This window comes from Chrysemys picta, chromosome 6, assembly GCF_011386835.1.
Source record: "Chrysemys picta bellii isolate R12L10 chromosome 6, ASM1138683v2, whole genome shotgun sequence".
Lineage (NCBI taxonomy): Eukaryota > Metazoa > Chordata > Testudines > Emydidae > Chrysemys > Chrysemys picta.
In genome coordinates this window covers 1,152,285-1,178,218 of record NC_088796.1, presented here as the reverse complement: position 1 = coordinate 1,178,218, position 25,934 = coordinate 1,152,285, and the positions used below count along the sequence as shown (strand labels likewise).

Here is a 25,934-nt window from a genome sequence, read left to right as displayed (position 1 = left end):
ACACCATCTCCTTCCATCACCTCCGTGCCCCACATCCCTGGATGCTCACTTAGGCTACGGGGATACGCAACTTCAGCTACGTGAATAGCGTAGCTGAAGTTGCGTATTTTAGGTCAACTTACCTGGCTGTGAGGACGGCGGTGAGTCGACCGCTGCCACGCCGCCGTCGACTCTGCTTCCGCTTCTTGCCGCGGTGGATTTCCGGAGTCGACGGCAGAGCGATCAGGAATCGATTTTATTGCGTCTTCACTAGACGCGATAAGTCGATCCCCAATAGATCGATTGCTACCCGCCGATCCGGCGGGTAGTGAAGACGTGCCCTTAGTGGCTGTGTCCAGCCACCACGGACCCTACTGGGTCTGACTGCCTTATTCCCTAGTTGTAGCTGAGCCCTCAGGCCACACTCTCTTCTATGCCACACCTGAGCGGTGGGTAGTTAGAGGGGCGATACACCTGCCTCTGTGAAACTCTCCTCCAGCATTTGCCTCAGGACAGGCCCCATCTCCACTTGGAAATGGAGGCGCTTTCCCATAGAGGCTGGGAACTGAGCTGTGAAATCCCACGTGCCTTGGGCTGGGATGGGAAAGGCACCCTGGCCTCACCCAGCCTCTTCTGCTAATGCAGCAGGAGATGGCTTCATGCCATCTCCCACTCAGAGCTGGATATTTTTCCTTAGAGCATGGAGCAGGAGGTGGCAGCAGAGCAGGGACCCCACCCCTTCTCACTCCTTTCCATGCTCCATAGCAAGGCTCAGGTGGGATGGGGAAGTTCCAAACTCCATGGATTGATGTTCCTGGGAGTCCCTTGTCTTGCAGCTGCCATGCTGTCTGCTGGAGAGGCAGAACCTTCCCCATGGTACCCATGGGTGTGATGGTATTGTACCCACATGCTCCATTCCTGGGTGGGACGAATCATTCCCTGGGGGTTCCTAATGCCATTTGTTCCCTCCTCTCACTGCATGAATAGTTGCCTCGCCAGTCCCTGTGCCACGGAGAAGACGTCCTCGGCCCCTCCCACGTTCTCAGCCTGGAGCTGATTCTCTGACACAGCCACCAGTACCACGCCCTCGCAGCAAACTCACAGAGGTAATAATGTTGGCTTTGCCTAGGGTCAGATACCCAGGGACATCCCAACATGTGATCTTGAGGGAGCCCTCCCATCTGCACATCCTGTACATGTGATCCAGGGAGAACCACGCTCCTCATCCATGTAACCAGGAATAAAGAGGAGTTCATGCCCAATATTGTGAGTTTAAATAAACCAATCCTGGTAAAACCTTGGGCAGGGCTTGGTCTTGGGAGAACTGAAAGTGGAAGTTGGATGAAGTTCCTGTCTGGTCTCCCCTAGGGCACAGACTTGAGTGAGGTCGTCTGTGATATCTTCAAAGGAGCTTACTGTAAGTGTCCCCCTGCTCTTGCTCCTGCCTCCACTGTTGATTTTCGATAAGTCTTGGAGCACTGGGGAAGTTCCAGGAGACTGGAAGGAAGCTAGTGTTGTACCAGTTTGTAAAAAGGGTAAATGGGATGACACGAGTAATCATAGGCCCGTCAGTCTGACATCGATCTTGGATAAGATAATGAAGCAACTGAGACAGAATCATAGACTATCAGGGTTGGAAGGGACCTCAGGAGGTCATCTAGTCCAACCCCCTGCTCAAAGCAGGACCAATCCCAAACTAAATCGTCCTAGCCAGGGCTTTGTCAAGCCTGACCTTAAAAAGCTCTAAGGAAGGTGTCAGGGTTCCCTCCCCACTCTAAACGTAGGGTACAGATGTGGGGACCTGCATGAAAGACCCCCTTAGCTTATTTCTACCAGCTTAGGTTAAAACTTCCCCAAGACACAAATTCTTCCTTGTCCTTGGACGGTATCACTGCCACCACCAAGTGAGTTAGACAAAGATTCAGGAAAAGGACAACTTGGAGTTCCTGTTTTCCCAAAATATCCCCCCAAGCCCCTTCACCCCCTTTCCTGGGGAGGCTTGAGAATAATATACCAACCAAATAGGTAAACAAGGTTAGCACAGACCAGACCCTTGGGTTTTTAGGAAACTAAAAACCAATCTGGCTCTTAAAAGCAGAACTTTATTATAAAGAAAAAAGTAAAAGAAGCACCTCTGTAAAATCAGGATGGAAGGTAATTTTACAGGGTAATAAGATGTAAAGCACAGAGGATTCCCCTCTAAGCAAAACTTCAAAGTTACAGAAAACAGGAATAAACCTCCCTCTTAGCACAGGGAAAATTCACAAGCTAAAACAAAAGATAAGCTAACACATTTCCTTGCTATTACTTACAATTTTTGTAATCTTGGATGCTTATTTCAGGTAGGGTTTTAGGAGATGGTTTTTCCTGCCCTGGTCCCTCTCTGTCCCAGAGAGAACAACAAAAGAGAGCACAAAACAAAACCTCCCCCCACAGATTTGAAAATATCTTCTTCCCTTATTGGTCCTTTTGGTCAGGTGCCAACCAGGTTATTTGAGCTTCTTAACCCCTTACAGGGAAAGGAGGGATTTTATGCTACCCTTAGCTGTATGTTTATGACAGAAGGAGATTCCTCCACCTCCCTAGGTGTAACCCATTCCAGTGCTTCACCACCCTCCTAGTGAAAAAGTTTTTCCTAATAGCCAACCTAAACCTCCCCCACTGCAACTTGAGACCATTGCTCCTTGTTCTGTCATCTGCCACCACTGAGAACAGTCTAGATCCATCCTCTTTGGAACCCCCTTTCAGGTAGTTGAAAGCAGCTATCAAATCCCCCCTTTCTTCTCTTGACTGTTCCTGATCACTTTCCTCTCCTCTAAGTGCTTTAAAATTGATTCCTTGAGGACCTGCTCTATGATTTTTCCAGGGACTGAGGTGAGGCTGACTGGCCTGTAGTTCCCCAGATCTTTTCCTTCCCTTTTTTAAAGATGGACACTACATTAGCCTTTTTCCAGTCATCCGGGACCTCCCCCGATCGCCATGAGTTTTCAAAGATAATGGCCAATGGCTCTGCAATCACATCCGCCAACTCCTTTAGCACCCTCGGATGCAGTGCCCCAGGACTCGATTAATAAATAATTAAAGGAGGGTAATGCAATTAATGCAAATCAACATGGGTTTATGGAAAATAGATCCTGTCAAACTAACTTGGTATCTTCTTAGATGAGATTATAAGTTTATTTGATAAAGGTACTAGTATTGATGTAATACATGTAAATTTCTGCAGTGTGTTTGACTTGATATTTCACAACATTTTGATTTTAAAAAACTAGGAGGATATAAAATTAACATGGCACACATTAAATAGGTTAAAAACTGGCTAACTCAAAATGTAATGGTAAACAGAGAATCATCATCAAGTGGGTGTGTTTCCAGTGGAGTCCCACAGGGATCAGTCCTTAGCTCTCCGCTATTTAACATTTTTATCATTGACCTGGAAGACAACATAAAATCATCCCTGATAAAGTTTGGAGATGACCCAAAAATTGGAGGAGTGGTAAATAATGAGGACAGGTCACTGATTCAAAGTGTTCTGGATCGCTTGGTAAGCTGGATGCAAGCAAACAATATGCGTTTTAATACAACTAAATGTAAATGTGTACATCTAGGAACAAATAATGTAGGCCATACTTACAGAATGGCAAGCAGGACTCTGAAAAAGTTTTGGAGTTTGTGGTGGATAATCAGTTGAACATGAGCTCCCAGTGCAATACTATGGCTAAATGGGCTGATGCAATGCTTGGATACATAAACAGGGGAATCTCAAGTAGGAGTAGAGAGGTTTATTTATCTTTCTATTTGGCACTTGTGCGACTGCTGCTGGGATCCTGTGTCCAGTTCTGGGTGCTCACCATTCAAGAAGGAGATTGATAAATTAGAGAAGGTTCAGAGAAGAACCATGAGAATAGAAAACTCGCCTTATAGTGATAGACTCAAGGAGGTCAGTCTACTTAGCTTAACACAGAGAAGGTGAAGGGTTGACTTGATTAGCCTAGAAGTATTTACACGGGAAACAAATATTTAATAATGGGCTCTTCAGTCTAGCAGACTGATCCAATGGCTGGAAGTTGAAGCTAGACCTTCGGCACATGGCCCATCAGGGTAATCTGCTGGTGGGCCGCGAGACATTTTGTTTACGTTGACCGTCCGCAGGCAAGGCCCCTGTAACTCCCAGCAGCTGCGGTTCACTGTTCCCGGCCAATGGCAGCTGTGGGAAGTGGCGGCCACAAGTTATGCTCTATGGATTATTTTGGGAGAGATATGTGGCCTGTGTTATACAGGAGCTCAGACTAGATGATCACAGTAGTCCCTTCTGGCCTAGGAATCTATCACTCTCACACCCACCTTCCTTTTTTCTCTCTCTTTCCTGTTTTCAGTCGACTCCCTTTGATAATTTTTTGCGCTCCAGGCCCTGCCCTGTGCTGGGGACAGAGGGGCAGACAGGAGAAGAGGAAGAAATGAGGCAAATCAAGAGAGGAGCAACTCTCCGCTGGTTCAGAGAGACACAGGCTTGGAAGGTTAGGCAGGATGATGGGGCCTTTCCTGGCTGGCTGCATGGGATGATCAGCAGGAGGTGAGAACCCTAGGGGCTTGCAGCATACCAAGGGGGCTGGGCTGTGCAGGCAGAGGCTGGCATGTCCTTAGGGAGAGTGTGTATGAGAGTGGGGGTTGGGGTCCCTGGAGATAGCATGGACTGGTTTCTTGGGGAGCTGGGAATAGGACACATGGCCTTTCCACTCTAGAGTACTGATTCCCATCCAGACCCGTCAGGGGGATTGGCTGATATATGGAGTTGGGAGTGGGGTACAGGGCCTTTTACTTCTAGGTCACTAGTTCCAATCCAGGGTGGCAGCAACTGAAGGTTTTTATCTGATTTTTATCTCAAAGACTGATGGAATGGTAAATGTTGATGAGGACAGGACAGCCATGTAGATTTGTACTGCTTGGTAAACTGGGCCCATTTAGAATAAAAGTGTTCTAATTAGGGCTGTCAATTAATTGTAATGAACTCACGCGATTAACTCAAAAAAATTAATCGTGATTGAAAAAATTAATCGTGATTAATCACACTGTTCAACTATAGAGTACTAATTGAAATGTATTAAATATTTTTGGATGATTTTCTACATTTTCAAATATATCGATTTCAATTACAGCACAGAATACAAAATGTCCAGTGCTCACTTTATATTATTTTTATTACAAATATTTGCACTGTAAATATGATAAACAAAAGAAATAGTATTTTTCAATTCATCTCATACAAGTACTGTAGAGCAATCTCTTTATCATGAAAGTGCAACTTTCAAATGTAGTTTTTTTTTTTGTTACATAACTGCACTAAAAAACGAAACAATGTAAAACTTTAGAGCCTACAAGTCCACTCAGTCCTACTTCTTGTTCAGCCAAACGCTAAAAAGTTTACATTTATGGGAGATAATGCTGCCCACTTCTTAATTACAGTGTCATCTGAAAATGAGAACAGGCGTTTGCATGGCACTGTTGTAGCTGGCATCACAAGATATTTACGTGCCAGATGCGCTAAAGATTCATATGCCTTTTCATGCTTCAGCCATCATTCCAGAGGACATGTGTCCACGCTGATGACGCTCATTAAAAAAAAATGCGTTAATTAAATTTGTGACTGAACTCCTTGGGAGAGAATTGTATGTCTACTGCTCTGTTTTACCTGCATTCTGCCATATAATTCATGTTGTAGCAGAGACGGATGATGACCCCGCACATGTTCATTTTAAGAACACTTTCATTGCAAATTTGACAAAATGCAAAGAAGATACAAATGTGAAATTTCTAAAGATAGTTACAGTCCTTGACCCAAGATTTAAGAATCTGAAGTGCCTTCCAAAATCTGAGAGGGACGAAGTGTGGAACATGCTTTCAGAAGTCTTAAAAGAGCAACATTCTGATGCGGAAACTACAGAACCCAAACCACCAAAAAAGAAAATCAGCCTTCTGCTGGTGGCATCTGACCCAGATGATGAAAATGAACATGCGTCGGTCCACACTGTTCTGGATCATTATCGAACAGAACCCGTCATCAGCATGGACACATGCCCTATAGAATGATGGTTGAAGCATCAATGGACATATGAATCTTTAGTGCATCCGGCATGTAAATATCTTGTGACGCCAGCTACAACAGTGCTATGCGAACGCCTTTTCTCACTTTTAGGTGACATTGAAAACAAGAAGCAGGCAGCATTATCTCCTGCAAATGTAAACAATCATGTTTGTCTGAGTGATTGGCTGAACAAGAAGTGAGACTGATTGGACTTGTAGGCTCTAAAGTTTTACATTATTTTATTTTTGAATGCAGGGTTTTTTTTGTACATAATTCTATATTTGTAAGTTCAACTTTCATGATAAAGAGATTGCACAACAGTACTTGTATTTGGTGAATTGAAAAATACTATTTCTCTTGTTTGTTACATTGCAAATATTTGTAATAAGGAATAATTATAAAGTGAGCACTGTATACTTTGTATTCTGTGTTGTAATTGATATCAATTATATTTGAAAATGTAGAAAATATTTAAATTTAAATTAAATCCAAAAATATTTAAATAATATTTAAATTTAAATTAAATCCAAAAATATTTAAATAAATGATATTCTATTATTGTTTAACTGCGTGATTAATCGCACAATTAATTGCGATTCATTTTTTTAATTGCTTGACAATCCTAATTTTAATATAATTAAATGCAGAGTTATACATCTAGGATCAAGGAATGCAGGCTGTACCTACAGAATGAGGGACTGTGTCCTGGGAAGCAGTGACTCTGTAAAGGATTTAGAGGTCATAGGGCACCAGCAATTGAACATGAGCTCCCAATGTGATGCTGTGTCTAAAAGGGATCCTGGGATGTGTAGGGACAGGAGTAGGGAGGTGATTTTAACTCTGTATGTGGAGTTCAATACAGCAATACTGTTGTCACAGATCCACGGGATCTGTGCTACAGCCCAGCCTTTAAGCAGTCCCCTTCAGTGTGCCAGACCCGCAAGGAATCCCACCCTTCCTTCAGGCTAGCCTCTGCAGCTTCACTGCCTCCTAGACTGAGCTTCGGTTTAATGCTGTGAGCTCTGTTCAGCAAACCCAATTGAAACAGACTCCTGGTAACGACTTGGACACTCTTCAGGGACTAATGCACACAAGCAAGTGCTTGCGGTGACACCAAACAGTCTTTTCAAAACAGAGGAGGATGTATTAGTCAACTGGAACACAGCATTGGAAGTCCTTACATTAGCATACAGAAATAAAGGTTAAAACATGGTCCATTATGGTCAATCCAGAGCAATTCACCAGCTATTTCAGGCTCTATCTCTTTGACTCCTTTGTCAGTCCCAGGAGAGAGCAACCAGTTTCCTCCAAAAGCCCACACTGTATTCCCTGACGGTCTTGTCTCAGAGACATTGTGGTTGAGAGATCTTTTATTGGACCAATTTCTGTTGGTGATAGAGACAAGCTTTCAAGCTACACAGAGCTCTTCCTCAGGTCTGGGAATGGTACTTAGTGTCACAGTGTGCCTGAAGTGAAGCGGACAGCATGAGAGTGATGCTGGCTGCACCATAGAGGGAGTGTTACCAGGATGTGAAAAAGGGATGGGGGCTCCTGAACAGGGAGAGCACAGGGTTTTATTACTGACTCTCGGATTAAAATCTTTCCTCTTTGCTTTCAGGGAAGCTGAGAACTTGCTGATGGACAAGCCTCTGGGCTGCTTCCTGGTTCGAATCAGTCAGAGCAGGCCAGGCTACACCCTGTCATACAGGTAACGCACCCACTACTTTTCTTCTACCAGGACTCTTGGCGATGGGCTGCATGGGGCAATGGTAGCACAGTGTGTCAGCTTTCTCCGTGGACTGAGATACTGAGACTGGTGTTTAGACACTCCTGACCTGGGTGCCCTAGACACAACCTAAAGGGACAGATGGAGACTCTGGGGCCCCCATAAAGAAGAGATAGCCTCTGCCTTTTATTGAGGATTAGATTGATTCATGAACTATGTATAGTAGCCGCAGGACATGAGCTGGAGGGGATGCTAAGTATGGGCACTGTGTGGGGAGCTGAGAAGGTGGGCAGTTGATGTAGATGCTGTATGTAGGGATGGATGGAGCTGGAGCTGAGATGGTGGGCAGTTGATGTGGATGCGCCATCCATCCCCACATGCAGCTGTATGGGAGGTGGAGGATGGTGGGTGTGGGTACTGCATGAGGAAGTGCCATATTGGGTGGGAAGGGGGTGGTGTTTCTGGGTCCTGCACTGTGGGATCAGGCTGGAAGAGTTGCTGCCTGGAAGGGGGACAGACTGGAGGAGGTTGGGCTGCATAGGCTAGGAATGTACTCAGAGGGGAGTGTTGGAAAGGGATCCTTTGCACCAATACATGCAAGAGAAAGTGCAGGGTAGTGATGCAGGGGCACAAGCCTGTAAGATCAAATGGGCTAGTGAGGAGTCCTAGATTCTAAGGCCAGAAGGGACCACTATTATCATCTAGTCTGATCTCCTAACACAGGCCAGAGAACTGCCCCAAAATAATGCCTGTTTGAACTACAGCATCTATTTTAGAAAAACATCCAATCTTGATTTTAAAATAGTGATAGAGAATCCACCATGACCACTGGTAAATTGTTCCAATGATTAATTACTCTCACTATCAAAAATTTGCCACCTTCGTTTCCAGTCTGAAATTGTCTAACTTCAACTTCCAGCCACTGGATCTTGTACCTTTGTCAGTTAAGCTGAAGAGCCCTGTATTATCAAATTTCTATTCCCCATGTAGGTTCTTATAAACTGTGATCAAGTCACCCTTAACTTTCTCTGTGAGAAACTGAACAGGTTTCGCTCCTAGAGTCTATCACTATAAGGCATGTTTTCCAATCCTTTAACCATCCTCATGGCTTTTCTTTGAACCCTCTCTAATTTATCGATATCTTTCTTGAAATGAGGACATCAGAAATGGACACAGTATTTCCGTAGGGGTACCACCAATGCCAAATACAGAGGTAATAAAACCTCTCTACTCCTGCTTGAAATTCCCGTTAGTGCATCTAAGGATTGTGTTAACCCTTTTGGCCGTAGCATTGCACAGGAAGCTCCTGTTCAGCTGATTATCCCCCCACAATCCTCAAATCTTTTTCAGAGTCACTGCTTCCCAGGAGAGTCACCCATCTTGTAGATGTGGCTTATGTTCTTTGTTCCTAGGTATGTACATTCATATTTGGCCATATTGAAACACACATTGCTTGCATCCAGCTTACCAACCAATTCAGTATATGTGACCAGCCCTTTTTATTATTTATATTTCCCCAAATGTTTGTGTCACCTGCAAACTTTGTCAGTGATAATTTTGTTCCAGGTCATTGATAAAAATGTTAAATAGCGTAGGGCCAAGAACCATGTCAGGTTACCTCAACTGGCTCATGACTGTGCATGCCTGGCTCAGGGCAGACTGTCAAGAAGTAGGGCACAAATCCTAAATTGGTTGTATGTTCCATAATTAGATTTCACCAACCAAGTAACAAGAGTGAACTCCACAAGCTCTATAACAGCCTTACCCTGGAGTCACAGACCGTCACATTGGGCACTCCAGTCTATCTTGCCACCCAGGCAAGCTTGTCTTTGTGATAGATGGTCTCTTACAGCAAAAATCATAATAATATTCAGGTTTCAGAGTGGTAGCCATGTTAGTCTGTATCAGCAAAAAGAACAAGGAGTACTTGTGGCACTTTAGAGACTGACAAATTTATTTGAGCATAAGCTTTCGTGGGCTAAAACCCACTTCATTGGATGCATGCAGTGGAAAATACAGTAGGAAGATATATAGACACATATGACATAAAAAAATGGGTGTTGCCGTAGTAACAGTAAAGAGAGTAATCAGTTAAGGTGAGTTATTAGCAGGAGAAAAAAAATGTTTGTAGTGATAATCAGGATGGCCCATTTCCAACAGTTGACAAGAAGGTGTGAGTAACAGTGTGTGTGGGGGGAAATTAGCATGGGGAAATAGGTTTTACTTTGTGTAATGCCCCATCCACTCCCAGTCTTTATTCAAGCCTAATTTAATGGTGTCCAGTTTGCAAATTAATTCCAATTCTGCAGTTTCTTGTTGGAGTCTGTTTTTGAAGTTTCTCTATGCAAAAGAATAAATGGACACAAATCAGACGTCAAGAATTATAACATTCAAAAACCAGTCGGAGAACACTTTAACCTCCCTGGTCACTTGATTACAGACCTCAAAGTCGCAATACTCCAACAAAAAAATCTTCAAAAACAGACTCCAGCGAGAAACTGCAGAATTGGAATTAATTTGCAAACTGGACACCATTAAATTAGGCTTGAATAAAGACTGGGAGCGGATGGGTCATTACACAAAGTAAAACCTATTTCCCCATGCTAATGTTTTTCCCCTACTGTTACTCACACCTTCTTGTCAACTGTTAGACATGGGCCATCGTGATTATCAGTACAAATTTTTTTTTTCTCCTGCTGATAATCGCCCACCTTAACTGATTACTCTCGTTATAGTTAGTATGGCAACACCCATTTTTGTCATGTCCTCTGTGTCTATATATCTTCCTACTGTATTTTCCACTGCATGTATCCGATGAAGTGGGTTTTAGCCCACGAAAGCTTATGCTCAAATACATTTGTTAGTCTCTAAGATGCCACAAGTACTCCTCGTTCTTTTAATTATATTCAGATTACTCCCAGTCCCAAAGGACCAGTCACTTACCCGAGGTCAATTGCACTGCAGGTCACTTACCAAAGACAATGCTAGTAGCCAATTCTGTAATAACCTAACTAAAAATGTATTACCTAAGAAAAGAAATGAGTTATTTACAAGGTTAAAGCAGGTAACATATACACACACGAGTAAATTACAGTCTTAGATTTCTAAAGACAATGGAAACTTCTATAATAAGCAGATTCCGTATGTCCTTTAGGGCTAATCCAGGCAAAACAGATGGAGATCTTTTGCTTATGCTTAATGATTTTTGGCCCTACAGGTACAGTAACTCCTCACTTAACGTTGCAGTTATGTTCCTGAAAAATGCTACTTTGAGCGAAACGATGTTAAGCGAATCCAATTTCCCCATAAGAATTAATGTAAATGTGTGTGTGGGGGGGGGGAGGGAGGTGTTAGGTTCCAGGGAAAATTTTTTCACCATACAAAATTTTTTCACATATATATGCGCGCACACACACACTCTATAAGTTTTAAACAAACAAGTTAATAGTTTACACAGCAATGATGATTGTGAAGCTTGGTTGAGGTGGTGGAGTCAGAGGGTGAGACATTTCCCAGGGAATGCCTTGCTGCTAAATGATGAACTAGCACTCGGCTGAGCCCTCAAGGGTTAACACATAGTTAATGTAGTCTCACACTCTACAAGGCAGCATGAATGGAGGGAGGAGACACAATAGACGCATGGCAGTGGCTGCAAACGTTCACTGCAGAAACTGAAGGTGATGATGAAGCCACGCTATCCCACTGGAATGCACCACTCCCTCCACTTTCCAAAGTGCTGGGGGGTGCATGTGTGTGTGTGTGAGCGAGAGAGAGACGTGCATTGCCCCTTTAAGTATGGTGACCCACTCTAAGTACACTGCCTTTTTAAGTAGATCAGCAGCTGAGAAAGCACCTGCTGCCAGCAAGCTCCCTTCATCCTGAGTCCTGTCATGTTCCCCCTCCCTCTGTGGAGATGGGGTACAGGAGCAGAGGGGCAGGAGTGGGGGGAGTGGGTACCCTGACATTAGCACCCCTCTTCCCAACCCCCTGCACAGCAAGCAGGAGGCTCCCAGGAGCAGCTCCAAGGCAGAGGGCTGGAGCAGTACACAGCAGTGGGGGAGGGGCAGCTGAACTGCCCGGCAATTGATAGCCTGCTGGGTGGCTGCCGCACAGGGAACTTAGGGGAGGTAATGGGGGGCTGCCGACCCACCTGGTCCCAAGCCCCCACCAGCTGGCTCCAACGGGCTGCTCTTCCTGCAAGCAGTGGACAAAGCAGGCGGCTGCCAAACAACGTTATAAGGGAGCATTGTGCACTTTAAACAAGCATGTTCTCTAATAGATCAGTGATGTAACAATGAAACATTAACCGGGATGATCTTAAGTGAGGAGTTACTGTATGTCTACACTGCAATTAGACACCCGTGACTGGCCCATGCCAGTGGACTAGGGTTTGCGGGGCTCAGGCTAAGGGTCTGTTTAACTGCGGTGTAGATGTTCGGGCTCAGGCTGCAGCCCAATCTCTGGGACTCTCCCAGCTCTCGGGTCCTGCAGCCTAGCTCCAGCCTGAGCCCAGATGTCTACACCACAATTAAACAGACCCTTAGCTTGAGCCTGAGTTAGTGGGCATGGGCCAACCGTGGGTTTTAATTGCAGTGTAGACATACCCTGAGAGTCCAAGCAGCAAAAAGAACCTAGCTTCTTCGAGTGCTTGTTCATGTCAATTCCAATCAGGTCTGTTTGCGCCAGCCAGAAGATTTTTCCCTTAGAAGCATCCGTAGGGTTGGCCTGGGCACCCCCTGGAGTCGTGCCTTCCTGATGCCCAATATAGGGCCCTGCCGACCCGCCACCCCCTTAGTTCCTTCTTACCGCCGGTGACGGCTAGCTGGAACAAACTGTTGTCTTGCTTTGCAAGCGCGTTTGGGCAGTGTCCACTCTTCATGTTTATAGCTTCTAGTGTTAGTTAGTTAGTTAATAGTTAATAGTTAATAGTTGATAGTTCTAGTAGCACTTAAGTTTTCTTTTGGGGGTCCCCCCCAACAACGTTTCCCCGGTTCCGGGGTATGCCCCAGTCCCCAGGGTTCAAGTTCTGTGAGGACTGTGGAAAGTTTATGCTTAAGAGCGACGCGCACTCTTCCTGTCTGCGGTGCCTTGGAGAGAGCCACCAGAAGGAGAAGTGCAGAATTTGCAAAGGATTCCACCCTAGGACCTTGAAAGACCGAGATCAAAGACTCAAGATCCTTCTAATGGAGGCAGCACTCGGACCGCAATCCGACCCGGGGTCGGCAGAACCCACACCCAGCACTGACGGTGCATGAGCTGGTACCGAGGAAGGACCCCAGGGAGTCACGGCACTGCCATGGCTCTGCCCATAGACAGTCTTCTGTCAGGCACCGGTATCAGTCCTCGGTGCCCCAGAAAAAGAAAAGGCCGGAGAGGAGTCGCTCTCCCCCTCCAAGCCCAAGGAGCCTGCAGCAGGGAGACCCGATTCGGGTCTTGGCTCCTCCGCCTCCTAGGGTCTCGTCAACTCCTGCCTCCCCTTCCTTCTCCCTCCCCCCCGGGTACAGTCAAGTCCGAACCCTCATTGCTCTCCAGATCGTCCTGGTGGACAGCTCCAGCTCCCCTCAATGCCAGAGGTGTTTGAGCGGCTCAAGACCTTATATGCCTCATGGCACCATCCTCCCCACAAAGGAAAGACAAGTCGCCGGTGACCGCCCGGCCCCCGTTCCCATCAAGGGGCAAGCCGACAATGATGGTGCACCGATCTCCATCTCCAGCGCCCCTCTCCCTGGCACGGTCCACCCAAGTGGGGGAGCCGTACCAGTCCCCTCTTTCTCGGCACCGCTCGCCGGCACTGCAGAGTACCACTGCTCCGTGGTGGTCCTTCTCGGAGACCTCGGAGGCGCAATCCTACTGGTCCGATAGGACCAGGAGCAGAAGCTCCAGGTCCTGCCGTGACTGCCAGCCCTGTCTGGCGCTTTGGTCACTGCAGTGGCAACCTTCTGGACACCCTGGGCATATCATCAGAGCCAGGGACAAATCCAAGGATCAAGGTCCAGGTCCACATCAGTGGCTTTGCCGTCCTTCATCTCTGCGCAAGCAATGTTGAACTGGGTCTCCTTCTAAACAAAGGGAAATCAACGCTGTCCCCTGTTCAGAGGATGGAGTTTATAGGGGCAGTACTGGACTCGACACAAGCCAGGGCATACCTCCCGGAAGCGAGGTTTTGGTTCCTGGGCAACTTCATACGGGGTCTCAGGCAGTTCCCCTACACCACAGCAAGGAATTGCCTGAAGCTCCTGGGACACCTGGCGGCTTGTACCTATGTAGTACAGCATGCTAGACTCAGACTTCGACCACTTCAGTAGTGGCTAGCGTCAGTATATTGGCCAGTCCGGGACATTTGGACAGGATTATAACCCTGCATCACCTGGTACTCAACTCCCTCCTGTGGTGGCTTGACCCACAGATAGTAGATCCAGAGATCCCCTTCACCAGCCCTCAGCCATCCCTCTCCTTAGTGACAGACGCGTCAGACTTGGGCTGGGGGGCTCATTTGGGAGATCTCAGAACACAAGGCCTCTGGTCTCAGGTGGATCTCGCTCTACACATCAATGTCAGGGAGCTGAGAGCAGCGTGCCTGGCATGCCAGACTTTCAGAGTCCACCTAGCAGGGAGATGTGTATCAGTCCTGACAGACAACACCACGGCAATGTTTTACATCCACAAACGGGGGTGCATGCTCCTCTCTCCTGTGCCAGGAAGCCCTCATGCTGTGGGACTTCTGTGTAGAGCACTCGATACACCTGCAAGCATCGTACCTCCCTGGAATACAGAACGAGCTGGCGGACCATCTCAGCAGGTCGTTTCACGGTCAAGAGTGGTCCCTTCGCCCAGAAGTAGTAAAATCAATTTTCCATCAGTGGGGCTTTCCCCAAATAGACCTGTTCGCTATGTGATGCAACAGGAAGTGTCAGCGATTCTGCTCCTTCCTGAGTCACAGCCCGGGCCCCATCGCAGACGCGTTCCTCCTCCTATATGCGTTCCCGCTTGTCCCTCTCGTTCACAAGGTGCTCCTCAAGATTCACAGGGACCAAGCTTTGGTGATATTGATAACTCCAGCGTGACCCCACCAGCACTGGTACACATCACTCCTGGAAATGTCCGTGGAAACTCCAGTCACCCTGCCACTCTTCCCAGACCTAATAATGCAGGATCACGGCTGCCTCCAACATCCAAACCTTGAGTTGCTCCACCTCATAGCATGGAAGCTCCATGGCTGAACGCAGGGGAGCTCTCCTGCTCTGATCAAGCCAGACAAGTTCTCCTTGGCAGCAGAAAACCTTCCACAAGAGCTACTTACCTTGCCAAGTGGAAGAGATTTTCAATCTGGTCGGAGCAGCACCTCTCGTCCCCGACACTCGCCTCGGTGCCACTTACACCGGATTATCTTCTCCATCTTAAAGCAGCAGGAGCTGTCCATGTCGTCAGGAAGGGTTCACTTGGCCGCCATCTCTGCTTTCCACCCAGGCGCAGAGGGCTGCTCGGTCTTTGCGAATCCGATGGTCAGCCGTTTCCTTAAAGGTCTCAACAGGCTATACCCGCAGATCTGACAGCCTATCCCAGCTTGGGACCTCAATCTGGTCCTTTCCAGATTTACGGGATTGCCATTTGAGCCCTTGGTGACGTGCTCCCATCTCTCTCTCTCATTCAACGTGGTGTTTCTGGTAGCGATAACCTCAGCTAGGAGGGTGTGAGAGCTCAGGGCCCTAACATCAGAGCCCCCTTACACTGTATTCCATAAGGACAAGGTTCAACTCCGACCTCACCTGGCTTTTCTCTCAAAGGGTGTGTCTCAATTTCACATCAACCAGGACATCTTCCTCCCTATATTCTACCCTAAGCCGCATTCCATCGCTAGGGAGCAGAGACTTCACTCACTGGATGTCCGCAGAGCGCTAGCCTTCTATATCGAGAGAACAAAACCATTCTGAAGGTCCGTCCAGTTACTCATGGCAGTGGTGGACAGAATGAAAGGTCTTCCTGTCTCCTCTCTCTTCTTCATCATGAAAGTTAAACTTACAAATGTAGAATTATGTAAAAGAACAACAACCTGCATTCAAAAATAAAACATTTTGTAAAACGTGAGCGCCTACAAGTCCACTCAGTCCTACTTCTCATTCAGCCAATCACTCAGACAGACAAGTTTGTTTACATTTACAGGACATAATGCTGCCCTCTTCTTATTTACAGTGTCACCAGAAAGTGAGAACAGGCATTCGCACGGCACTGTTGTAGCCAACTGTGATGGGTTGGATCACAGAAACCCCTTTGGGGCTGCCAACTGATGTGCCAAGACTACTTCCACCCCTGCTTTCCCTGCCATCCTGGGACTCCAGCACGCTGTCCTGTTGAGCCAGACCCGCCAGTCTGCTCCAACACAGACCCAGGGTCTGAACCACGTGCCCCAAAGCTGCAGACTTAATTGAAAGCAGCTTAAGAAGTATTCCTGTCTTTAACACTCAGATGCCCAACTCCCAATGGGGTCCAAACCCCAAATAAATCCGTTTTACCCTGTATAAAGCTTATACAGGGTAAACTCATAAATTGTTCGCCCTCTATAACACTGATAGAGAGATTAATATTAATAATAATATGTACTCTGGGTTAATTAATAAATTAAAAAGTGATTTTATTAAATACAGAAAGTAGGATTTAAGTGGTTCCAAGTAGTAACAGACAAAACAAAGTGAATTACCAAACAAAATAAAATAAAACACGCAAGCTATGCCTAATACAGTAAGAAAGCTGAATACAGATTAAAATCTCACCCTCAGAGATGTTTCAATAAGCAAGGAGTAATGGTCTCAAGTTGCAGTTGGGGAGGTTTAGATTGGATATTAGAAAAAACTTTTTCACTGGGAGGGTGGTGAAGTACTGGAATGGGTTACCTAGGGAGGTGGAGGAATCTCCTTCCTTAGAGGTTTTTAAGGTCAGGCTTGACAAAGCCCTGGATGGGATGATTTAGTTGGGGTTGGTCCTGCTTTGAGCAGGGGGTTGGACTAGATGACCTCCTGAGGTCCCTTCCAATCCTGATATTCTATGATTCTATCACAGACTGGATGCCTTCCTAATCTGGGCACAATCCTTTCCCCTGGTACAATCTTTGCTCCAGCTCCCGTGGTAGCTAGGGGATTTCTCATGATTGCAGCCCCCTTTGTTCTGTTCTACCCCCTTATATAGATTTGGCACAAGGTGGGAATCTTTTGTCTCTCTCGGTCCCCACCCCTTCTAAATAGAAAAGCACCAGGTTAAAGATGGATTCCAGTTCAGGTGACATGATCACATGTCACTGTAAGACTTTATTACCCACTTGCCAGTACACATGTATACAGAAAGACTTACAAGTAAAACAGAGCCATCTACAGACAATTGTCCTGTTTGATGGGAGCCATCAAGATTCCAAACCACCATTAATGGCCCACACTTTGCATAATTACAATAGCCCCTCAGAGTTATATTTCATATTTCTAGTTTCAGATTCAAGAGTGATACATTTATACAAATAGGATGACCACACTCAGTAGAGTATAAGATTTGTAATGATATCTTACAAGATACCTTTTGCATGAAGCATATTTGTTCCATTATATTCACACATCAGCATACTTTCATAAAATCATATAGAGTGCAACGTCACACCGACATCACAAGATATTTACATGCCAGATGCACTAAAGATTCATATGTCCCTTGATGTCTCAACCACCATTCCAGTGGACAAGTGTCCATGCAGATGACGGGTTCTGCTTGATAACGATCCAGAGCAGTGCGGACCAACGCATGTTCATTTTCATCATCTAAATCAGATGCCACTAGCAGAAGGTTGAGTGTCTTTTTTGGTGGTTTGGGTTCTGTAGTTTCTGCATCAGAGTGTTGCTCTTTTAAGACTTCTGAAAGCATGGGCCACACCCCGTCCCTCTCAGATTTTGAAAGGCCCTTCAGATTCTTAAATCTTGGGTTGAGGGCTGTAGCTATCTTTAGAAATTTCACATTGGTATCTTCTTTGCATTTTGTCAAATTTGCAGTGAAAGTGTTCTTAAAACGAACAACCTGTGCTAGGTCATCATCCGAGACTGCTATAACATGAAATATATGGCAGAATGTGGGTAAAACAGAGCAGTAGGCATGCAATTTTCCTCAAGGAGTTCAGTCATAAATGTAATTAACTCATAATTTTTTAACGACTGTCATCCGCATGGAAGCATGTCCTCTGGAATGATGGCCAAAGCATGAAGAAGCATATGAATCTTTAGCACATCCAGAATGTAAATGTCTTGCGACGCTAGCTACAACAGTGCCATGCGAAAGCCTGTTCTCACTTTCAGGTGACGTACATAAGAAGTAGGCAGCAGAATCTCCCATAAATTCTCTTCACGATTGGCTGAACGAGGAGTAGGAGTGAGTGGACTTGTAGGCTCTAAAGTTTTACATTGTTTTGTTTTTGAGTGCAGATATGTAACAAAAAAACTACATTTGAAGTTGCACTTTCATGATAGAGATTGCACTACAGTACTTGTAGGAGGTGAATTGAAAAATACACCTCTACCCCAATATAACACGGTCCTCGGGAACCAAAAAATCTCACCGCCTTATAGGTGAGTCCATGTTATATTGGGTCCGGTCCAGCGGGCCGGACTGGGCTGGCTTCCCCAGCAGTGATTTAAAGGGCCTGGTGCTCCAGCCGCTGCAGGGAGCCCCGGGCCCTTTAAATCACCACCAGAACTCTGGCAGTGGGGTCGGGTGGAGATTTAAAGAGCCCGGGGCTCCCCGCTGCTTTACCGCGTTGTATCGGGTCGCATTATATCAGGGTAGAGGTGTACTACTTTTGTTTATCATTTTTAAGTGCAAATATTTGTAATAAAAAATAATATAAAGTGAGCACTGTACACTTTGTATTGTGTGTTGTAATTGAAATCGATATTTAAAAATGTAGAAAAATATCAAAAAATTTAATAAATTTCAGTTGGGCATTCTATTATTTAACAGTGCGATTAATCACGGTTAATTTTTTTGAGTTAATCGCGTGAGTTAACTGCGATTAATTGGCAGCCCTATTTGATATGCTTCTAGTTTTGTAATAAAAACATTGTGTGGTGCCAAATCAAATGGCTTATAGCAGCAGTTCTCAAACTGTGGGTCAGGACCCCGAAATGGGCCGCGACCCCATTTTAATGGGGCTGGCTTAGACTTGCTGGGGCCCGGGGCCAAAGCCTGAGCCCCACCGCCTGGGGCCAAAGCCGATTGCTTCAGCCTGGGATGCTGAGACTTAGGCTCAGGCCCCCTGCCTAGGGCTGAAGCCCTTGGGCTTCTGCTTTGTTCCCCCTGCCCAGTTTTAACAATGCAACACACAGGTGAGCCAGACTGGTTTCCAGCTATGCTTTTGTCAGTGTTCAGTGAGGCCTAGGGGCCTTGGCATGAGCTGGTATCTGGTCTGCCAGCGGCTCAGAGGGCTTTTCTATCTAGCAGACAAAGGGATAACATGATCCAATGCCTAGAAGCTAAATTCAGACTGCAAATAAGGTGCAGTTGTTTACCAGTGAAGATGATTAACTATTGTAACAACTTACCTAAGGATGTGACAGATCCTCCATCAGTTGGAGTGTTTAAATTAAGACTCTCTCTTTTAAAAGATTGTGCTGTAGCTCACCCAGAAGCTCTTTGCTGGATAGATGAATCACTGGGTGAGGTTCTCAGGCCTGTGTTATACAAGAGGTCAGACTAGATGATCATAACATGGTCCCAACATCTGCTCCCTCTGTTCCTGTTCTCATGCAGCGAAGTGTCTTTGGTGGAAATCCCATGACCAGGCTGACTTCATCAATTACCAATTAATTCTTTCCTCTTTCAGTTCTGCCATCTTCCTAGCGAAACAATTCTACATCTCCAAGTTAATTGAGTTCCAAGCCCAAAATTCCAGTCATCTTTCCACCACTTTTGACTCATTCTTCAAACTCTCCCGTACTTGTGCCTCTGCTTCTCTCTCTACTCAGGTTCTTGCCAATTACGTCCAAGAAAAACTGACAGAATATCACATGACTGTCTCTCTTACCTTGGCTTCCCTTCCCTTTCCTTCCTACACATCTTTCTTCTTCCAAGTCTCAGATTTCCCTTGTTTACAGGTACATTCTGAGACCTGTCAGCCAGTTTTTAATACATTTAATGTGTGCCCTGTTGATTTTGTACCATTCTGGGGTTTTTTAATCAAAATGTTGTGTTACCATATCTCATGCTGTGGACTGGGAGTTGGGAGACCCGGATTCTGTTCCTGGCTCTGTCACCTCCCTGCTGTGACCTTGGGGAAGTCACTTCCCCTCTCTGTGCCTCTGTTTCCCCTCCCAGCATTGGTTTATTTAGTGTAAATCCAGGGCAGGGACAATCTCTCACTAGTGTCTAAGCAGCACCCAGAGCAGTAGGGCCTTGATCTCAGCTCGGGCTTCTAGGCACGTCTCTAATGCAGATGCTGCTGCTAAGAAAGGCCTGGAGAGGTTCTGGGGCCCAGAGCAGTGAGTCTGTCTGGTTCTGTAGGGGTGAGAGCCGCTGCAGACATTACATGATTGAGATGCAGCCCAATGCACGCTACGTGATCCTGGGGGAGGACCGAGCTCACACCTCGCTCACCGCGCTGGTCCAATACCATCGAACTGTGGGAATCCAGCCCTTCATGGAGACGTTGACTGTGACCTGTGAGCAGGTGGGTGTTGTGGACTCCAGTTGTGCCTTATGGGCAAAGGGTGGGAGGACTCAGACTGTGCCCACTGAGCTAATGGAATTGTCCCGATGGTAGTATTGCTTTGTGTTCCCATAGGAAATGTCCAGTACTTTACCAACTGGTCAGGCAGCCCAGACCCCTCCTACCTTTATTCACTAGGGAGCTCTAGCAGCTAGGCCAGTGGTTCTCGATCCACGGCCCAGTCAGCAGAACAGCTGCGGCCCACATGACATCCTCAAGGCCATACAGGTAGTATATATATTGTGTGGCTGCGGCCCACACAAAACATAGAGAGCTGCATCTGCGGCCCATAATGGTAAATAGGTTGAGAACCACTAAGCTAGGCACAGCAATACAGGTTAGTATTTTGGTGGGGAAGAGGGATGCTCCCATTGCATCCTTGGCCATCCCAGGGTATCTCTACGAGCTGCGCATTATGTCCCTGCCCCCCAGTTACCATCCTGGGGAGCGGCTCTCACAGCTGCATTGCATCCCAAGCCCCTCATTGATGTTCTGGAGGCAGGGGCACTCCCATAGCTGGGCACTTCTGGGGACTGCTGCATCTGGGCATTTTACTTCTGGCTGCTGACTTGGAGACTCCTGCAGCTAGCTGTGGATCTCCGTGTCTTCTGAACTCTGCCCTTTTTCCTTCAGAAAGGTGATGGGGACTCTGATTATGAGGAGTTGAAATTCCACACCCTGGCCCCAGGCCCAGCAGATGGGGAGAAGCAGCCTCAAAAAGAACAGGCTGATCTTAATGGGGCACCTGCTGTCAGCCCCATCCAGCATGCAGGAGCAACTGCTGTTCTCAAGCACAGGCGGTTCATGAAATCAAAGAAATGCCAAGAGCAGCAGCTAAGCCCAGGCGAGGAGGGGGCGGAGCCGAGCCCATGTGAGGCTGGGGTGGCCAGACGGGCCATTCCTCGCCTCTACCCCTCCATACGATTGGCAATGCGGGAAATCCAGCAGGTAAGAAGGCTGGCGGGTTCTGTCCATCCACCCTGTATCCGTTGGCCACCGCAGCAAACACTGTCTGTCCAGAGTGTCTGTAGGTGAGTTAGAAGCTCTTTGCCTGGGGACCAAGTGGGGAAGAGGGCTCCCTGCAAGTGGAAGGCAGTGGTCTCCTCCCTGATGCAGGTTTTCCAGGCTTCTCGTTTTCCATGCCCTGTGGTTATGTGGCCTCTGGATCAAGGATATATTCACTGGGAACTACAAGGTTTCAGGCTTCCTCACTCCTGGAGAGCAGATGGTGTGAGAGCCTCTGGGCATGAATAGCACAGGGCTCTGCAGGGCTTTGGTGGGGAGGTCCCCAGTGTGGGATGGCAGAGGGGGTTGTGTGTGTGTGATTGGGGGGGGGGGGTTGCCATTGATCACCTGACATTGTGCCTCTGCTTTGCCCTGCAGTTTTCTTCCCACCCCTCAAATGGCTCCTATGCCAAGCTGAAGCCCCAGCACTGAAGGCAGCGGGGCCCACAGCAAGAGTGACATGGTAAGAGCGGGGCCTCTGCAGCGGGGCAGGTGGTAGATGCAGCTTCCCTAGGGAAGTCAGAGGAACAGAGGAACCATTTCATCTCATTGGACCTGTGGCTGCTTGGAGAGCCCCCCTGGACCAGCACCTATACAGATTTGGGAGTGGAGGGTAAAATGGGAGAGCAGCTGCCAGCAGAAGCTAGAGGGGCTTCTGGGAGCCTGCACCGTAGGGAGATCGGGGAGGGGAGGAAAGCTGCATTTTCAGCATAGGCTTTTGTTTCAGTGGCACTGGGGTGAGCAGAGTGCTTCAAAGGCAATAACCATGTCCTGCCCTGAGGAGATTAGCCTGTTAAAGGCCACAACATATGACAACAGCTGGACGTGGGGAGTAGGAGAAAATGAGGGTTACAGCAAGTTAATCTGTGCTCTGCTTTGTTCAGCTGCGTGTACAGCTTATGGGTCTGAGGAGCAGATAGTGCCAGTGGGGAGACACTGAGCAGGTAGCATTGGGGTGTAGCAGGGATAGTGAGGAGAGAGAAAAGCAGGGGGCAGAGCTGTGCAGGTGAGGTAGAAGAGCTGGGACTTGATGTGGGAGGAAAGAGCAGCCAATGATGGGGTTTGAGCAAGGCTGACATAGTCTAAGCAGCAGGAGAGGGAGGGTATTGTAGCTGTAGTATGTGGGATGGATTAGAGAGGGCACGGGGAGGGCAGAGAGGGCACTGGGGAGCGGGTGACCTCTGATACAAGATGGCCAGACAGGAAGGCTGTTCCAGGGGTCAAGAGCTGCGGCCGAGTGGCAGGATTGGAGGGAGGCATAGAGGAAAAAATCAGTGCTGGAGAAAAGGCAAGATTCTGGAAGCCAAGCCTTTGAACAAGGACAGTGAAGTGGCCACTGTCTCCTCTAACGAATGCAAGTGTGTGAACCTGAAATCCAGGGTTCCTGAGACTTTTGGGAGCTGGAGACTCAGAGGGTAAGACTGAATTAACAGCAGCTCAGGCCAATGTTCGCTGCCTCCACAGGGGCACAGCTGGTTCTCGAGGAGTGGTGGGGACAGTCTTCTCTGCTTGATTCAGAGTGGTAGCCGTGTTAGTCTGTATCAGCAAAAACAACAAGGAGTCCTTGTGGCACCTTAGAGAGTGTCAGTCTATGATGCTAGCTGCGGTGCTGGGGATTCATAGATTGTAAGGCCAGAAGGGACTATTAGATCATCTAGGATGACCTCCTGTACAGAAGAGGTCAGAGAATTTTATGCAGCTTCTTCTGTATTGGGCCCAATAACTTTGTTTGACTAATGCATATCTAATGGATGTACAGGCAGTGGGTGAGAGCCATGCCCCACCTGGCTGGTGAGAGCCAGTGGAGAGGTGTTGATGTCACTGTTGTCATCTCCTAAGAGAGGGCAAGAAGCTGGCTTCTCTCAGTAAGTTAGACCCTGCTGCAGAAACCATCCCTTGGCACAGACAGTCTGCCTAGCCATGTCCCAAATCTCCCCTGTTGGGGCAAGATTGTTGAGGAGGTTGGGGTAAAGCATCTCCAGCAATAACTGCAGCTGCTTAAACAGTGTTCCCCACAGAGCACAGTTCTCCCTGTGCTCCAGAGCCTGCACTGGTCCCAGTTGCCCTCCATGGGAAGGTTTTTCATGGTTTAGGTCTCAAGAGGCACCTCTCTCCCCATGGACACTGCAGCATCTGAGATCATGCACAGTTCTGAAGCTAAATAGGAGGAGGTGGGGAGGAGCTCCTGGACTTTGGAACATTCTCCCTGTCCCCAAACCTTGAGTCTGGATTTAGTGATGTTCAGTCCATGGTATAAGACCCATCTACTCTCTTTGGCTTTTCTGTGTGTGTATTGAGCGGTGAAGATCTGTGGGCAACTGAGAGGCTCTTCAGGAGTACTTGTGAAGATTTCAGTTCTGTTGTTGATTGCTGTGCTTTGTGTCTTGCACCTGTAGTCAGATGTACTTGAAACATAACTACCATGCAATCCGCATTCTGGGTACTTCACAGACCTTCGTTAGCTCATAGTATGAGAATCGCAGAGCCCTCTCTGCCTTCCCCACCTTCCCTTTACATTCTCCCCTGACACTTGTTTCCCTGCCTCTTACAGATAAACCTGGCTCAGGCCCCGTCCTCCTCTGGTACCACAGGGCCCTCCATCATCTGGTAGAAGCACCTGGGGAGATGGCAGCCTCTTCCACATGCACAGGGCTGGCTCTGTACCCTATGGACAAGACACTGGGAGAGAAGAACTTTCTGCAGCTTTTTGTCATGCTCTGCCACTAGGGAGCTGCTGTGTGGGCCACTCTCTGATTCTGGCAGGAGGAGGTGATGACATGACCAAGAGCTGGGGTCATTGTGCAAATCTGTATGGAAATCTTGGTGGTGATTTTTCTAATATAGCTGGAGAATGAATGCAGTGTACTTTGTGTGGTTAGATGTTTGGCTGCGTGTGTGTTCTCCCTGTGTGCTGTCCCAGCTCTGCGCAGACAGCTGGCGCAGCAGACCTCAAGCAAACCGCCCAATGACCACAAGATCCGTTAAGGTGTGAAGGCACCCGGCCAGGTTTATTGTCGACAAAGCACTGTAATAGCACCTGGCAGACTCTACGAGGATACTGTCGTGGAAAAAGTCACCCACGAATTGATTTTAGTTCACAGACTCAAGCCTGAGGCCAGTTTATTGCAATACATACCAACGCGTTGGGGTAGCAGTCCAAAAACTACCACACCTAGCACATTACCCAGGCTGCTTTTATTCCTTCAAACCACAAGCATAGTACAAATAATATGTCATTTCCGAGTAATAAGAGTTGGGGTCTGTCCCCTTTTCCCAATACCTTCCTAATCATTTTACGAGAATTGGGTGCATATTGGGTGGGGGGTTTCTTGGTGGTTTCCGCCATGAGTGGTACTTGGCACCAGTTGGGATGTTTTTTCTCGTCAAGGTACATATTATTTTCCAGGGTTTTACGGTTAAGGGCATAGGGGCTTATCACAGGACGCCCAAAGAAGATAAATGATTGGATAGTTTGACAGTTAGCTGGAACTACAGGAGAAGTTGGCCTTTACTAGAAGCAATTTCTTCATGTAAGCGGTTATTATATTTCATAAACAAGCGGTTATTATGTTGCTGAGGCCTTCCGCATTGCTCCCTCCCCTTCCTTCCTCTGGTCATAATTCTTGACCGAATTTGGCAGGGAATTGTACAGCTTAGTCTTGTTCAGGCCCTGGCCTGTACTTCCTTCTATAAGGGCAGTCAGTATATCGAGCCTCTGTCAGAGGGCCTGATTTTGGGCCTTCAGTGTTACTTTGGCTGGCATAAAGAAGGCCCCCCCAGTTCTTTTTTTTCACAATACTAAGACATGTATGCCTGTGTTAAGGGATGCAGTTCAGTGAATGGCAGGACTTTCCATTCCCCCCTCAGCTAGTCAAAGATACTCCCTCTGGGATACATCTTTATATCCCGATACAAACAGGTTAGTACTGCCTCTGACATGGTTACTGCCCCTTGATGTGACTAGTTATCACCCATCACCTTGCTCGTGTTGGTTCGATCAAAACATCTCTATTATGTACTGTCATCCTGACCTTATCTTTTAGGAGGGGTTAGTTTGTTCCTGTTATCCTTGGGGAATGTTTTTGTACCATCCTTGATATCAGGATGATCTGCTACCACTTAATATCGGGATGTGTTTGTGTAAGTACTCTGTGCTTAGCACTTCTTAGGAATGTGTATTTCTGCAATATCAGCCCTGTTTTGCCACATTCTGTGAGCGGATCCTGCCTCATACCAGGCCTCTAATCCAAGGGCTTATGTCTCAGGCTCTCTTCCTACTACATTTTGGTTAACAAATCTGATCACTCAGGCTGTCTCACAGTATTCCTTTAGCTCACAATTAGAGTGCTGATTTTCAATCTACCATTTTGAGTTTTCTCTGTGCTTTGGCAAGGTCACTGTGGGGGTTTGGA

General features: G+C 47.0%; 1 protein-coding gene across 1 annotated transcript in view; it reads left to right on the top strand.

The window, feature by feature from the left end:
- LOC101951954 (myosin-IIIb-like) overlaps positions 1-24,382 on the top strand; it is a 113,231-nt gene extending 88,849 nt beyond the window's left edge. Inside the window, exons 24-30 of the mRNA XM_065598586.1 lie at positions 967-1,085; positions 4,356-4,552; positions 7,680-7,769; positions 20,313-20,478; positions 21,151-21,465; positions 21,901-21,985; positions 24,074-24,382. Coding sequence (XP_065454658.1) covers positions 967-1,085; positions 4,356-4,552; positions 7,680-7,769; positions 20,313-20,478; positions 21,151-21,465; positions 21,901-21,954 — 941 coding nt within the window. The 3' untranslated portion in view covers positions 21,955-21,985; positions 24,074-24,382. The remainder of the gene's footprint in view (positions 1-966; positions 1,086-4,355; positions 4,553-7,679; positions 7,770-20,312; positions 20,479-21,150; positions 21,466-21,900; positions 21,986-24,073) is intronic.
- Positions 24,383-25,934: the final 1,552 nt, after the last annotated feature.